At 36.7% G+C, this 17,487-nt stretch overlaps 1 protein-coding gene across 1 annotated transcript in view; it reads right to left on the reverse strand.

The window, feature by feature from the left end:
* The window catches only part of Hdx (highly divergent homeobox), a 134,808-nt gene that overhangs the window by 20,154 nt on the left and 97,167 nt on the right, over positions 1-17,487 (reverse strand). Inside the window, exon 6 of the mRNA XM_050127563.1 lies at positions 591-798. Coding sequence (XP_049983520.1) covers positions 591-798 — 208 coding nt within the window. The remainder of the gene's footprint in view (positions 1-590; positions 799-17,487) is intronic.

Here is a 17,487-nt window from a genome sequence, read left to right on the forward strand (position 1 = left end):
TACTATTTATTTCTGTGCTCAAAATTAAATCGAATATTCTTCTTGGGTACATGGTATTAATCTTGGCTCTAGCACGCAGACTTATTCAGGGAATCATTGAGAGGTAATACAAAGATGAGCCTGTTTAACTTCCTTTAATAGGCAAAGAAGGGAAGTCTAATGAGCAGAGTTAAATACTTTGCCTGACACTGTACAGTTTGCTAGGGGAAAAGCACTGAATAGCAACTAGTATCTCAGCTCACAAGCCTATTATTCATCTTAATATACCATACTTGTTGAAATATTTGGAAGCTCTCGCCTAGCTGATTAGAATTCCAAATGTAATCATTTACCTGATTCTAGTATAAGGACTGTTGTAATAGCTAACATTTTTTAAAAGTAGGGTATCACTACTGTGATAGATGAATATTCTTTGTGATGACTTGATATGGAAGACTTTTTACATAGAAACATTAAAAACAAATCTGTTTCTTTCAAACACTTGGTCATAAGTAAAGAGAACACGCTTTACTTAGAGTGCAGTACACTGAAAAGCAAGTAAAAATATAAGAATTTTCCAAAGGCTGTTATTAGGAGATGCAGTAAAGTACCTTGAGAGCTTGCTTCGGACAAACAGATGGACACTTCATCATTTCTGTCATTATCCTCTCCTACTTCAGGCCCAGCTTCCTCTCCTGGTGTGAGTGCAGACAAAGAACCAGACTCAGGCTGCTCAGAGAAATCAGCAGGGCCTCCTCTTGGAGGTGGAACTTCAATTCCCATTAAACGATATTTTCTTCTTCGATTCCCAATCCAAGTCTTTGTAAGAGAAATATAAGCAATTTTAGACAACCCAGGCATTAGAATAACAAACAAATGAAGCGTAAAATATGATTAGAAAGGACACATAAACACATGAAGCACTAAAACTTTATGGCACTAAGCAAAACTAAAAAATTGTTTTTAGCAAAAGAGAGTATCTATTTAAATATTTAGACTTTCAAATGGCATGCAGGCTATTAAACATTGCTTTTGTTCCTGTTTTTTATTTTTATTTCTAAGGAAAATAATTTACCAAATTCTTAAAATGGATAAATGAATTTAGGCTTACAGCTACAACTGTCGCTCATGTTCCCTCTCTGTATATCTTTGGCTTCAAAATACCTGCTTCTAGTAGTCTAAATTTTTGTTTTTATTAGACTTAGAACCAATTAAAGATGGTTATTTTTTAATCAATATTTGGAACCAAACTCAGAGAGACAAATAAACTATTACTGAACTATATCACTAGTCTTAATTTTTGTTGCTTTTGTGCAGTCTTAAAGAAAGACTCCCACCCTGTAATCCAGGCTGGCCAGGAGCTCACAACACAGCCTGTACTACCTTAAACTAAAAGCAATCCTTTTGCCTTCGTCCTCTCAGTGCTAAGATTACAGGTGCAAGAAACCATGGCTAGCTCAAATACATTTTATCAAGATAAAAAAATAAATGATGAGTCACAAATTTTTCAAATTTCAGAGACATATTTTGTTTATTCTTCACTTTGCTTCTTGTGAATTATGACTTAAAGTATTATAGAACAATATCAAAAACAGTAGGCCAAGTGTGGTGAAACATGCCTGCAATTCTAGCACTCGGGAGGTTGAGGCATTAAGATTGCTGTGAGTTTAATGTTAACTTGGGATACACAAATAGTACCAGGCCAGTCAGGGCTACTTAGCAAAACACACACACACACACACACACACAGAGAGAGAGAGAGAGAGAGAGAGAGAGAGAGAGAGAGAGAGAACTGGACATATTTTGTGCCCAGATTTTGGCTATAACATATAATATTCCTATAAAAAGTCATATATAACTTTTTGTATGGATATAAATTTTCATTTTATATTCTTTTTTTTAACAATGTATGAAAGATATTTCCAATGTTTAATCATATCAAGATATATGTATATATATTATTCTATTATTCCAGGGTTTAATTATATTGTTATGCTGAGTATTGAACCCAGGGTTATACTTATGCTAAGCAAGGCTCAATCACTAAAATTCATGGAATTCATTTTGGTTTTACTAATGACTAGTAATGTTAAAAATCATTCCACATGTTTGTTTGCTATTCCTATAGCCTCTTCAGTAAAATGTGTCTTCTAACTGAAGTATTTAAGGGAGTGTTTTGCATTTTTAAATACTCTGTATTAATTCTTTGTTAGATATGTGGTTGACAAATATTTTATCCCAGTGTATAGCCCGAATTTCTATTCCATTTCTGCAGCATAAATATAAAACATCTTTAAAATCCACCTCCCCTGAAGTTGTTGGTCAGAGGTGTGCCAGATACCCTCAAAATAATGCAGGCTGCTGCCATTGCTCTTGGTTGCCTACCAGAACGTGATGGTAAGACCTTATTGCTGAAGACACTCCACACTATAGTCACAGAACATGGAGGAATTAAGTTAGTACCAAGTAGGAAGCTTCCTCCTGGCTGACTAGCAGTCATGGTACCAGGAGATGTCATGTTGGGTGCTGAGAGCAAAAAGTCCTCAAGAGTCCTAGCGAGCTGTGAATGCGATGAGGTCCACTGCTGATCAGTGTGGCAAGACACTGTTGCCAGTGAAACAGTGGTACAAATGTTGTGGGAATAATCAACCATTTTCTGATTGGATTAAAGGCCTGCTCTATGAGAGAAAACGCTTACCTAGTTCTGTAAATCCGGTGAAGAACCCGTGGGTCGGGAGATCACAGGCGCCAGAGGGGACATAGTATCACACTGTCTTGAAATTTGTATCCTTTTTGCTGTTCTTATTCATTTATTTGTTTATTTTTACATCCCAACCAAAGTTTCACTCCTTTCCTTCCAGTTCCTCCTCCTTCCTCCTCTCCTTTCCCACTCACTCCTCCTTCTTTGCTTCTCTTCAGATAATGAATTTCAGTCAGTCAGTCATGGTATAACAAGTTGCAGTGAGACTAGCACCTCCTTTCCTATTAAGGCAACCCAGTAGGAGTAACTGGTCCCAAAAGGCAACAGAGTCAGCAACAGCCCCTGATCTCACTGTTAGGAGTCTCACAAGAAGACCAAGTTACACAACTGTCACATATACACAGAGTGCCTAGGTCGGTCTCATATGAGCTCATTAGTTGTCAATTCAGTCTCTGTGAGCCCCGATAAATGCAGGCTAGTTGAGTCTGTGGATTTTCTCGTGATGTTCTTGACTCCTCTGGCTCCTACAGTCCTTCCTCTCTCTTCAACAGAATTCCCTGAACTTGGTCTAATATTTGGCTCCCATCAATTGCTGGGTGAAGCCTCTCTGATGACAGTTGGGCTAGGCAACAATGTATGATTATAGCTGAATACCCTTAGGAATCATCTCATTAATCTTTTTTCTTTCTTTGCCAGTCATGTTTGGTTCTATCCAATTTGTGTCTTTATACCCACAGATTGGTACAGTTCCCAGATCTCATTAGAGAAATGTCTTTGTGCAGTGCATGGCAGTTAATGTAGAAACTCACAACTAATGAAAGTATGGAGAATAAGCGTGCACGGTGTGTATTCAACAAATGAGACATCTATATTCCACTCTTCCCTCCAAGGCTCAGTGAGTATTTCAGAAGAAGAAACTGAACAATTTTAAGAAGAGAGACATACATAGATCTAATCTACAAGGGAAGTAGAAAAAGACAAGATCTCCTGAGTAAATTGGGAGCATGGGGACCTTGAGAGAAGGTTGAGGGGGAGGGGAGAGGCAGGGAGGGGAGCAGAGAAAAATGTAGAGCTCAATAAAAATCAATAAAAAATAATTAGAGGTTTGGAAGGAGCAGAATGAAGCAATGTTGTCAGGACATTCAACTGTGGTTCTCATGAATTCACAGCAGATGTGGTTGGCTACACAACTTCAAGCCAATCAACATTTCAACATGGAGGATAAGTGGCTCACTCATAAACCTCTATCCTAAGTTGAATAGGTATTAGCAGTTTCTGAGGCAAGGAAAGTGAGTTTTCTTTAAGGTGTAAGCCACTGGCAGGTTGGCAGCTTCCAGTTGATGGCTTTATATCCATGAGTATATGACCAGTATGAACTGGACTTTTTTAAAAAAAATAGGACATGAGAGATAGAAAGGGAGTAGATCAGGATAGAAGAGATGGGAAGGAAGTGGGATGAGTAGATGTAGGGGAAACTGTGTTTAGCTAGATTACATTTATAGAAAGTAATCTATATTTAATCAAAGGGGAAAAGACATGAAATTGGGAGGAAGTGGATCTGAGAGAAGTTATAGGGTTGTTGGGGATTAATATGATCAAAATATATCATATATATGAAATTTTCAAATGATTAATAATTTCTTTTGGGTTTTTGAGACAGTGTATATTGCTATAGTCTTTGTAGATACAAAATAAATAATAAAGGAACTATATAAACAACTCTGTACACACATTGGATAACTTGGATAAGATGGAGCAGTTCTTTCAAAAGTGCACATTACCACAGTATGAACAAATTACTTGACTAGTAATTTAACTGTTAAGACAACTTAGTTCAGCATTAAAAACTATCCTGTAAAGAACTCCCCAGAACTCCACAGCCTGCAGATAGTTTCATGCTTGATGGTAAAAAGTAGAAGAATCTAAAAAAAATTCTAATGAGAGTAAACAAGATATCCATTCTGATTACTTGTACTCAGCATAGAAGTGATTTTAACACACATACCAGTTTATGGACAGTACAGGAGCATACACAGACCAGAAAGGAAGAACTAAAGCTCACCCCATTTGCAGAGTAGAGGATATAGTTTATGATCCCACGGAATACTCCAACAACTAGTGAGTGAAATTAGCAAGTGAGAATACTAATCATCACAAAGAAACCAATTGGCTTTCTATGATCTATGTAGTAAAAGTAAACATCCTGACCTGGATATGTTAGCGCACATCTTTAATCCTAACACACTCTGGAGACAGAGGCAGGTAGCTCTCTGTGAGCTTGAGGCCAGCCTGGTCTACAAAGTGAATTCTAGGACACACAGGGCTAAATAGTGAAATCTTGTCTTTAAGAAAAAGTGAACAGACTGAAGTTATAATTAAAAATATTCCCCAAAGCTACAGAGAAACCCTGTCTTGAAAAAAGCAAAAAAAAAAAAAAAAAAAAGATATTACTTTCTTCCTTTTTTTCATGGTTCTAAGGATTAAACCTAGCAGGGACAGTAGGTAGACTCTTTACCCCTGAGCTATACTCCCAGTCCTCCACTTTATTCAATCCCCCCAAACAAAATAATTACACAAAAACTTGATACAATATGTATATATAGGACTCATATGCTAAAAGCTACAATAATTTAAAAAGGAAATGAATTAGCTAAAATTAAGTAGAAGGAAGCCATATTTAATACTTATTAGATTAAGGGAATGGAATAGAAGACTCAAAAATTGGGTAAGTATGATCGGTTATTTGGCTTCCAACAAAGGTGTACAACATATTCAATCAAGCTACAGGGAGTCTTTAAGAGGCAATGTTGGACCAGTTGTATCTCCATCAAAAAATAAATAAAAATGGACTTCAACCTAAATCTTTTACCTTATACCAAGATGAATTCAAAATAAATTACAGATTTAAAGTTCAACCACAAATTGGACAATACTCTGAATATATTCTAAAGTTTAGTTTGTGTGTGATGTATATATGTATAGTGTGTGTGTGTGTGTGGTGTGTGTGTGTGGTGTGTGTGTGTGTGTGGTGTGCTTCCATATCTGAATTCAGTACATGTCCTATTTGCTGGTGGATGTCAGAGAAGAACTTTGGGTGTGAGTCTCTGGCTTCTACCATGTTCAAGGCAAGGTCTACCTGCCTGTTGAGCTTCCAAAGATTCTCCTGCTTCTGCCTCGCATTTCACATTAGGAACAGTGTGATTAAAGACTTGTACTAACATACCGGCTTTTCATGGATTCTTGGGATTCGAACTCAAGTCCTTAAAATTTGCATGACAAGTGTTTAATCACTGAACTATGCCCCCAAGCCATTTTTTCTATATTATAATTTTGTATGTATACATTAATGTATGTATACCTATTTAAGTATATAAGTATATCACTTTCATGTGCTGTTACTCAGGAATCCTCTGGAAAGTATCTCACTATTTAGTCATACTATGTAGAGCAGGCTGGCTTTATAGTCATAGAAAAACAAGTGCCTCTGACTCCCATGTTCTACAATGAAAGATTTATGTTACCACACCCAGCCATTTTAGACAGGGTCACTCACTAGTCTGGAGTTTAATGGCTAGGCAAGTCTACTCTGGCAACACTTTGGAGTTGGCCTGAATATATTTCCCCTGCTCTGGAATTACAAGTGTGAGTTGACACTATGCCCAGATTTTTTAATTTTTATAGTTTATTATATTTTTATTCAGCATTTTATACCATTATAAATGAAATACGACCATACCCACCTCTCATTTCCACCTTTAAATTCTCTGTAACCCTCCCAACACATATATCTTACCAGTTTCATGTATTTTTCGTTATTGTCGTTAATGCACTAAATCTAAATTGTCCTGTTCATGTGCACATGGATGTGGGTCCATTCACTGGAATATATGGAACCTACTATTGGCTACACCCTCAAGTAATAGTTCTCATTTTTCCAGTAGCTATCACAACTGCCTATACCATCTCAGTAATGGTGGGGCCTGGAAGTTACCTTCCCCATTCATGCTTGAATGTAGGCTGGTCAACAGTACCATTCTTGGCCATACACCCACTTAACTGTGTGTTTGTTTGTTTGTCTGTCTTGGAATTATCTAGGGGGATAGAACTCCAATACTCATGTTTATATACTAAGCATTTTTACATTGACAGAGCTATCTAATCAGCCCCTTTATATATTGACGGAACTTACAATAAGGCCTACATAAATACAAAGCCATCATAGACACTTTCCAATATAACTAAAAATATGATTAAGGTTAGTTTTATACTTGGTAAAATTTTTCAGAAAAAAATACATCTGGCAAAACAGAAGAACTATTCAGTTAGCTCAAGAAGGCTGTTGTTTTATTTGCTAGTAGGGGGTAGGGAAGCAAATTCAGGAAATATAGAACTTTAGATGTATTTAGCAGTATATACTAACTATGAAATTCAAAACAGATTTTCTTAGAGAAAAAGTAATCAAATAGAGAAATACCTATATATGTTATAACAATTTTTCCTAGATTAACTAACTTTCCCACAAAGAAGAAATACGTTAAATGCTAGTTAAAAGAGTAGTTTCATTTTCCTTTATGTTGCCTCATTGGAAATGAATTACTAGACTTCAGAAACTATTATGAACTGGCCCTCTCACCAAAGCTCTTTCGAATTGTCATGCTCATTCACTATTTCCTACCTGAGAATAGTGCTGCTAATGAAAATGTGATGCAGACCCTTTTCTGCCACAATAATCCTAGCCAAAGATGATGACATAGGGAAAAGGAGGGCGCCACTCTTCAGGATGTTTGTCTTATTTAAACCCTAAAACCTGAAGGAAGGAGAAAGAGAAGGAAAGTAAAACAGAAACTAACTTCTACTTATCCTCATCTTCTTTTATACCCTTCTTGGTAGTGATGAGTCTGTCATGTACAAAGACAAAGGTAAAATATGTGGTATGAAAATTGGTAAAGATTTGAGGTTTTTTATTGTATTCTAAGGTTGAAATATTTCTTTCCTTTCTTCTTTCTTTCTTTCTTTCTTTCTCTCTCTTTCTCTCTCTCTTTCTTTCTTTCTTTCTTTCTTTCTTTCTTTCTTTCTTTCTTTCTTTCTTTCTTTCTTTTTAATGCTTAAAACTACTTAAAACTAAACAGCAAAACCTGGAGTGGAAGAATGTATGTAAGATGAATTCCCAACCAGCCTGGGCTACATAAGGAGACTGACTTCACTGTACACATTCTAAAAGACAATGGGAAACAATTCAAAATATAAATACAATGCGAAAGATTTTATTATATTTTATAGACTCATAGAAGAATGCGGTTATCTTAGAAGGTGCTACAATCTGAATATTAATTTTCTCTAACCCAATTAGTATGATTAAGTTCTAACCTCTAAGATAACAGACAGTATTAATCTCTCAAGAATAGATTTGCTGCTTTTTAAAAGGAAAACAAAAGAATGGCTTCCCTTCCACCATAAAAAGATAGTTGTATAGAAGGGGTCCTAGCATGACATTAAATTGCTAGGTGTTGAAATATGAGCGGCGGGGCTGCGTCCCCAACACCCCGGCCGCTTGGCTAGCTCATGCCCGAAATAACAACACACAAACTGTATTCATTTAAAGAACTGCTTGGCCCATGAACTCTAGCCCTTACAGGCTGATTCTCGCACCTGGACTAACCCATTTCTAATGATGTGTGTAAGCACCCCAAGGTGCGCTTACCGGGAAGATTCTAGCCTACATCCATCAGGGATTGGAGTTGCTTCATTGCGTGCATCTGCCTGGGAGAGCTGAGCATGGCGTCTCTGCTCCAGCAGAGCTGTCGGGTCTCTCCAGGAGCAGAGCAGAGTCTGACCTCACTTCCTCTTCCACCCAGAATTCTATTCTGTTTACTCCTCCCATCTATGTTCCAAGCCATGAGGCCAAGCAGCTGGTTTATTATAACTTAACCAATGAAATCAACAGATTGATATATGACACTCCCACATCAGCTAGGAACTTTATTTTGTCCTCAAAACTATGAGAAATATTTTTAGCCTCTTTACAACCCATTTAATGTCATTTTGCTCCAGCAACTTGTGGTGGTCACTATTGACTGAGTGAAGAAATACCCAGATAGCAAATAAATGAGGGCCCTCTGGTGAGCATTAGCATGAGAATAGGTCAATTGAAGAAGATAACCCTTATCTAGTCCACTGTGTTCACCTTAAGTACCTTGAAGAAACCTTAAGTTTCCAAACAGTCTTTCCATGAACACTTCAATGACATCTAATAACTTGCTCCACTCCAGTTTTTTGGAAGAATGTGGGATCTTTTATTTATATATCCATTTATTCATTTAGTTATTATCTGCTATTCCCCCAAAAATTTTTCTGTATAGAGGTAGGACTGCTCTTGTTTTCTCAATCTGATGCCAACTAAAGTCACTTTGGAAGAAGGAACCCCCATTAAAGAACTGTCTCCATGAGGTTGGCCTGGAGGCAAATCTATGAAATATTTTCTTGATTAATAATTGCTGTCATATTGGAGAGTCCAGCTCACTGTGCGCAGTGCCTTGCCTGGTCTGGTGGTTCTAGATGGTGTAAGAAAGCAAACTAAGTAGCCAGGGGAAATAAGCCAGTAAAGCAGTATTCTTCAAGGGGACACTTTGTTTCAGTTTCTGTCTCAACCTCTCTGGATGATAGGCTGAACTTATAAACCAAATAAGACTTTGCACTGCCAAGTTGCTTTTTGTCAGTATTAAATCACAGCAACAGAAAGCAAACTAGGACAGTGGATCAATGCCTATTGTTCTTATTTATTGGAAGTATCATTTCTAGTTCTTTGGTCTAGATTTTCTTCAACTCAAACACCCTTACATTTCAATTATTAAATATATATGAAGATATTCTCCCTATTTCATATTAAACTTAATTAGAAATATCTAGTTTTTCAACATTTTTTTGAGACAGGGGCTCACTAGTTAGCCTGGCTGGCCTTGAACATACTGTGTAGATAGATCTGGATGGCCTAACCCTCCCAGAAATCTGCCTGCCTCTGCCTCCTGAGTGCTCGGGGTTAAAGCAGTGTTTCAACATTCCTGGTTGCTGTTCAACTATTTTATATGACCTGTTGGCAAGTTATTTTATCACTTGGCCTCAGATTCCTTGTGTAAAAAATTAGGGACCTGGTTTCCAAATCCTGTCCTTCTTAGGATAATAAATGTCCCTCCAGGATAGTCATCAATCTCTAAAACAGTGCTGTGTCTTTTTAACTAGAACACCTATGAATAAGTTCACAAATATAATGACTATGTAAAATTAGGACTCTTAGACCTTATAAATTTCTAATAGTGTTTCTATTAGCAATGTGAAAGCATATTCTAAACATTGAGTTCAGATGTATGTTATTATATAGTTGGTAGTTTCCATATGACATAAATATGTATGTATATATAGTATACATTTCTGTTAGATATTTATTTGTTCATACTATAAATATTACTGAATAGTTTATACCAAGCATATATACAGTAGTGGAGATAACAAGCATGCTGTATACCCTGAGGGAAATTGAACTTATCATACAGTAGTGGTTACATACATAGAAAAGTAAATAGAAACCAAATTTGTAAACAAGTGTTACAAAGAGAGCAAGCTAGACCATTTAATCAAAATGACATAGTATAGTAAAGACTTTTTCATATTTAACTAAATCTTTCAATTTTATAGAGGGAAAGGAAAAAGACCGTGTAATAACAGGGCACTGAATTAATCTCAGGGTGCTTATTACCTCTACCTCTTCTTCTTTATAGCAATAGTATATCACTATATAGCCCTGGGCTATCCTAGAACTTACCATGTAGATGAAACTGGCCTAAAAAATATGGGAACCCTCCTGTTTCTATCTCCTGAGTGCTAGGCCTAAAGCTATAAATCAAATACTAGCACATAAACTTTATCATTTTAACCATTTTTTTCGATGCCAGGGTTAAAGCTATGCATACTAAGTACCCTACCACTGAAATACACTCCCAGTCTCTAAAGACTTGACTTCTTTTTCTCAGTGCTGGGGATTTAAGCCTATGTTTTGCACATGCTAAGCAAGTGCTCTGCCTCAGTGTTCACTGGCATGAAATTAATGTCTGTGCTGGACAACAGAAGGCAGGTTTGGTGACTTATGTCATAATTCCACCACTTAGGAGGCTAAAGGGAGGGAACTGTTGTGATACAAGGTTGTTAATCTCAGCTACTTAGCCAAACTACAGAGTGAAATTCTGTTTTAGTAAACAAACAAAGAAAATAGCTTACTATATAATTGAAAAATATTGGTCTCTTTAAAGATATTTCAAGTCTATCTATACTCCTCCAAAAATAAATATAGTCTTAAATTTTAAAATGTACATTCATTTTCCATGCAATTTATTAAAATTTTACAAAATGTATTTTAAATGTTCAATCATGTATTGTTTATACAAACATTTGGCCATAAAAGGGTACATTTGGACCTGTCCACCATAACCCAAACACAGATGGAAAATATAGGCATTATAAAAGAATTGCACCAAGATGGAGGATTTATAAATACTAAAGGTTTTTGAGTAATTATAAGTACCCCCAAGCAGTGTTCCTATATAGTTTCTCTACAGCCTTGTGAAATATATTTCTGCTTATGACTAACTTAAGCTCCAAGACATTAAAGCACCCGCAAGTTCCTTAAGAAATCTGTAATTGAAGAGGGTGGTGGTAGCACAGGCCTTTAATCCCAGCACTCAGGAGGCAGAAGCAAGCAAATCTCTGTGAGTTGAAGGCCAGCCTGGTCTACAAGAGCTAATTCCATGACAGGCACCAAAGCTATACAGAGAAATCCTGCCTTGAAAAACAAAACAAAAAAAAATGCAATCTTTATACAATACAGAACAGAATGTTCTGGCACATGGTATGTGCTCTGTGCACAGTTGTTAAATGAATAAGTTAATGAACAATAGACAGGAATCCAGGAAATAATATTTAAAATTTAAGAGGCACACATATGTAACTAATAATACTTAATAAAAACCCTAGGAATCGTGTGCCAGTAGTCAACTGCAGTCTTTAAATAGAGACATTTGTCTTGACTTTCAGCAGTGTGACCACAGTCACATGGCTCTTATCACAGCACAGAGTTATAATTGTTTTATTTGTTATCAGCCATTGCTGTTAATATGATATTGTACCTAACCTTCTCACAGACATGTATACACAAGCTAAAACCAGTATACAAAGGGTTTCAGTTTCAGAAATACACTAGAGGTCTTGGAATGCATCTTCCATGAATCAAGGAGATAATATGACATAACAAGAAAAACAAATCTAAAATGTCAAAAATTATACCATAAGTAATGGTTGACTAGGCATCTAGAAGCAAAGCTCACTTTAGCAATCAGTAACATGAAGGTCCTCTGTTCTTAACAACGTATGAGTAGTTTCTTCTGAAATCTCAAGAAGATATTTTTCTGGTAAAAATTCTTTCTCAGAGCAATTTATCAAATATTGCAGAAAAAGTCCATTTGAAACCCATCATGTCTCCAAACGTTCCCTCTACTGTTAGCATGCTAGCAAGTTAGAAATTTGTTAGAAAGAACAGAATAGGAGATTTCCCCCAATTTCCTCACTATTAGATGTTTTCACTAATTTTAAGGAAAAATAAAATATCACTTCATCATTGTCTTGAATATTATGAGTTTTTGTAGTTACAGTAGATTATGCACACAGTAAAACCTGATTGCGGTCTTCATATCAATAGCACTGTCTTAAAAAAAAAAAAGAAAACAAAAAATAGTACATTCCTAAAACTCACTGAGAGAATCCTCGCCAGGAATCCTAGGGCTATATTACCTTGCATTTGGGAAGCAAACTTTTTTTAAAAAAATAATTTATCATTATGTCCTTTGTTTGGAAGTACAAAAGGTCTCATGAAGCCCTGAAACACAAAGTGCTTATTATCACCAGTGGCAGATTCAACATAAAATTTGCAGAAGGCAGAGTAGAAAGAAATGCAGGTTAAAAGGAAGAATCACAGAGGAATAGTTGTGTCCCTGGTAAAGAAAGTAACCAATACAGATAGGAGTGAGTCATCAGATTCAAAAAAACATATCTTCAAGATGACAAAACCGATACTGTGGGGAAGTATTGAGAAGGTTTGAGCAAGCAAACACGCAAATATCCAAAGGACAACGAAAGAATGATACTGTGGTAGCACACACTGATAGTGCTAGCACATGAAAAGCTGAGGCTTCCACAAATTCCATGGCAGCCTAGACTACATGATGAGTATTAGCCAGCCAGAGCTACACAGGGAGACCTTGTCTCACAAACCCCAAAGCAAAAACTAAGTAGAGTTTAAGTTCCAAGGGAGTAAAGTATATTTATCTTTAAAGGAAAACAGAATTGCACCACATGGTTGGAAGGTGTCGAGTATTTACATTCTAATGATGTCAATTTTTTGCAAGTTTGTTTGGAGGGTCTCACAGGAAGTGCTACTACTTATATACCTTTCTCAGAAGAAGAGTCCACCTCTTTTGAGGATGCTTGCCCTTGTTAAGAAATCCTCAGTTTCAGGAGGAAGACATATAGAGCTGTAATGGAAAGAAGGGGACTTCTGCCTAGCCGACTGAACTGGCTGAATCACCCCTGGTTTATCATGCCAGATCACCCTAACAACCTAATGTTCATGTTGAATATTATACTAAACAACGTTAAGGAGGATATTGAGGGAAGATATGAATATAAGTAAATGAAAAGATTAAGGAAGCAATGTCAGAAGATTTTTTTTAAAAGCCTTAAAATTTATAGCAAAAATTTAACAGACACTAACATGAAAAAAGCTTCAAAAAGTGGAAATGTAAACAGATTTGTGAGAGCCAGCTGGATATTCCTCATGTTTGTTCTCCCTTGTTTGAGAGTAATAACAGGTTTATTTAGCTGAGCCCATGATTGACACAGTAAAACTCTATTTGTAGCTTCCTTACAGTTTGGTTATGACCATGTGACAAATCTTTAGACAATTTGATGGAAGTGAAAGTGTTTAACGATAGTTTCTACAGTCTCTTTTTGAAAGACTATTGGTATTTTCTCTGCTCTCCGTTGTATTACTAGGAGCTATATATGCCATCATTATGGATCTTGAAGAAGTGTTGTACCATACAAGTGACAGAAAAAAAGATAGAATGCATTAGTATCTCTAAGGCTCCCCTAGAATTTCTATACTAGCTGAAGACAGCATATCCACTGGACAAAACTGTAAGGGTTTGTCTAAGCCACTTTTATTTTGAGTGTTTCTATAATTCACAGCTAATTCACAGATGGAAATAAATACCAAAGGAATCATCAATGGAACAAAAAAGTGTTTGACTTCAGCTATTGTAAAGATAGGAGGGAAAGAGCAGGTAAGTTTTTAAAACAAATTCTACAGAACTTGCAATGTGTATAACTTTACCTTGAAACTATTTAGCTGTTTTATACAAATAACTTAAAGGAAGTTAAGACAATTGGGCTCACAATGTTCCCCAAAAGAACCATAGCTTAACAAAACCCCCAGTACCAGGCACAAGAAATTTCCTTTCAAATAGTTGGTCATGTAGTCCCAAGTAACTGATGAAACAATATAGATTACTGAAAGCAGCCCTTGGTTGCCTCTCAGGGTTTGAAGGGGATTCTGCTGCTGAAGACACCACAACTTAGGACACAGAACTCAGCTGGTTCGAGCTGCATCTGACTCGAAAGCCTCTTTCCTGTGCCCTAGTTTCTATGGTTCCAGAATAGGCTATGCGAACTTTCAAGGGAGGGAAGCAGCTAAATAGTCCTACCCAGCTACATCATCTAGGAATCATGACACTGACCATGATGGTAAGATATACATAAAAGCACAATAAATGGCACACTCATGTCAATGGCAACCAACAGGTGTCTTAATTGGATTTAAGGCCCACTCAGTAGGAGGGAAATCATGCCTGGTATTGAGAGTACAGCCAGCTTCCCAGGGCCATGAACCTTAGAAAAGAATCTATTTCTGCCACCTTGATAGACCAACATAATTCTTTACTACATTCTAAATAAAACTTATCCTACCACCCTTCATCAATGGAGCCCCTTCTTATAGCAAACAAAGACTACCATGTTACAAGTGGACACAATGCAAAGATCAACAGACTGTAGGGAGCTCAGTCCTACCAGATACATCTGCACAACATCTCCCCTGTATCTATGTCTCAGGGCATATCATGGAAGAGAGGGCAGAAATAATGTAAGAGTCAGAATACCAGGAAGTGTGTGGTGAAACAATCCACCCATAAAATGGCGGCATCAACAAGACTGGGACAAAAGCAATAACAATGGGTACATTATTATGAAAGGGAAAAATTTTGTGGGTCTCATCCCTAGACAAAGAACTAACTATATATAGGCAACTTTCTGTGGAGAAGGAGAATTAGCCTCTCCTAGGGATGACTCCTACCCATGGGTTGTTTAATGCAGAATGATCAGCCCTGAAGTCATATACATAAACAACAAGGGACTCAGTAAGTTGTATTTATGAATTTGTGAACATTTGGGAAAAATTATTAACAACCTCAAAATGCTGATTCTCTCCCACCCTCTCCCTCCCCCCTCCCTGATCTCTCTCTATATACATAACACTGATAATCAAAGAAGAGGTTATCAACTTGAGAGTTGGGGAGGACATGAGAGGGTAACTGGGAAGGGGTCTAGGAAAGAAAGGGGAGGGCAAAGTGATAGAATTCTATTTCAATTAACAATATATTTAAACATATCTAGTGCTTTATTTATTATTAGTGTTTATGTATATGTGCACATATACTGTATATGTATAGAGTGTGTGTATTCATGTTCAGATGCACACATGCCACAGTGTGCTTGTGATAATCAGAAGACAATTTTCAGGTGCTAGCTAGTTCTCTTCTACCATGGTAACTGAGGCTTAAGTGTAGGCCATGGCTTAGAGAGCAAGCATCTTTGATTTTTAAAAATAAAACTGAAAAAAACACAAGCCCCACATTTCCCTATTTGTGGTCTTTACTTAGGTTCTCCATTCTACAATTCCACATTCATATGGTCTCTGGTAATTATTTTTTCTTTTGGATCATCCTCTTGCTGTACTCAAAACTCTTTGAAAACAGGATGTTTCTGATGCATTTCTTTTTCATTGTTAGTATACACTCTCACACAGCAGCGTACTCAGCAACACAGGATTGAAATTGATTTACACCCAGATCAAAACAAGAAAAAGCAAAGCTCTGACTAGGACAGTACATGTTTTTAGAGTTGTATTTATTTTGAGAGAACTTTGCCCCTCGTCTTCTCTTTATATTTTCGAAAAAAAATGTTATTTCATCTGGAAGAATTTTATGTTTTGTCACTTGTTCTTTAAAAATACTTCCCTCGGGATCTTCTGAGATGACCCTTAAGTATGGGCTGAAACCATGTAATACCCTTGCACAAAGCCAAATGTTATCTTTTCTTCCTACCTCCAAGCTGAATGAGAGTAGGAAACTCAATTGGGGAAATCTTTGTAACACAGAAACCAGTAAATGGGAAAAAATACAAAAAAAAAAAAAAACAAAAAAAAACCAAAAACAAACCCACAACCAAAAGAAGGCACCAGTTCCTTAAAGAAAGAGTATTAAATATTTACAATACCATAATAATCTCAACCTCATATAAATGCCCTTCAAATGGCATACAAACTACTATCCCCACAATTGATTAATACAATTATTTTCATCAATTATTTATTGTAATACACGAGATTCATTTCAGATCATTTCATGCAATTTTTCTTTTTTCTTTACTCTTCTCTCATATATTATATCCTGACTGCAGTTTTTCCTTCCTCTTCTAACCCCATCTCCCATCTTTCCCATATCCACTACCCTTCAGAAAAGAGCAGGTCTCCCAGAGATAAACCAAATATGGCATATCAAGTTTCAGTAAGACTAGGCACAAACCCTCATACTAAGGCTGGATGAGGAAACTCAGTAGGAGAAAAAGAATCCTAAAAGTAGGAAAAGAGTCAGAGACAATCCCTGCTCGGCCTCTTAGGAGTCCCATGAAAACAGCAAGCTACATAACTGTAACATATATGTAGAGGATCTAGGTCAGAACCATGAAGGCTTCCTGATAGCCAGTTCAGTCTCTGTGAGTCCCTATGAGCTCTGGTTAGTTGATTCTGTGGTCCATGTTGACCTGGTGTCCTTAACTCCTGACTTCTACAATCCTTCCTCCCTTGTCTTCTGCAGGGTTCCATAAGCTATACCTAATGTTTGGATGTGGCCACTTTCTTTTACATAGTATAGTAGTAACACTTTTAAAACAGTTTCAATTAGGAATGTTTGGTATATCATACAATTGACTCATTTAGCATATAAACTTAAGATTTTTCAAGATATTAACAGATATGTGCATCAATAACAACAAATTCTGTAAATAATACATCATGACAAAAAAGAAACTCTATACCCATTACCTCTTATTACCTTTATCTCCCTACCCCTAGTTCTTGGTGAACCCAATTTACTTCCTGATTTCACATGTATCTGTTCTGCACATTTCATATAAAATTAATCCTATACTATGTGAGCTTTTGTCACTAGATTATTTTCCTTAACAGAATACTTTTAAGGCTTTTCCTTCTTGAAGCATGCATCAACATCAGCTTTCTTTATGTGGACCTACTCTATTCTATTATATGCCTATACCATATTTTATGTGATGGAGGAAGGTCATTGGTAATAAACAAACTGCCTTGGCCCATTTTGATAGGCCATCCCTTAGGTGGGTGGAGTAGGCAGAAC

This window comes from Alexandromys fortis, unplaced genomic scaffold (assembly GCF_014885135.2).
Source record: "Alexandromys fortis isolate MF-2015 unplaced genomic scaffold, M_Fortis_MF-2015_v1.1 scaffold_188, whole genome shotgun sequence".
NCBI lineage: Eukaryota > Metazoa > Chordata > Mammalia > Rodentia > Cricetidae > Alexandromys > Alexandromys fortis.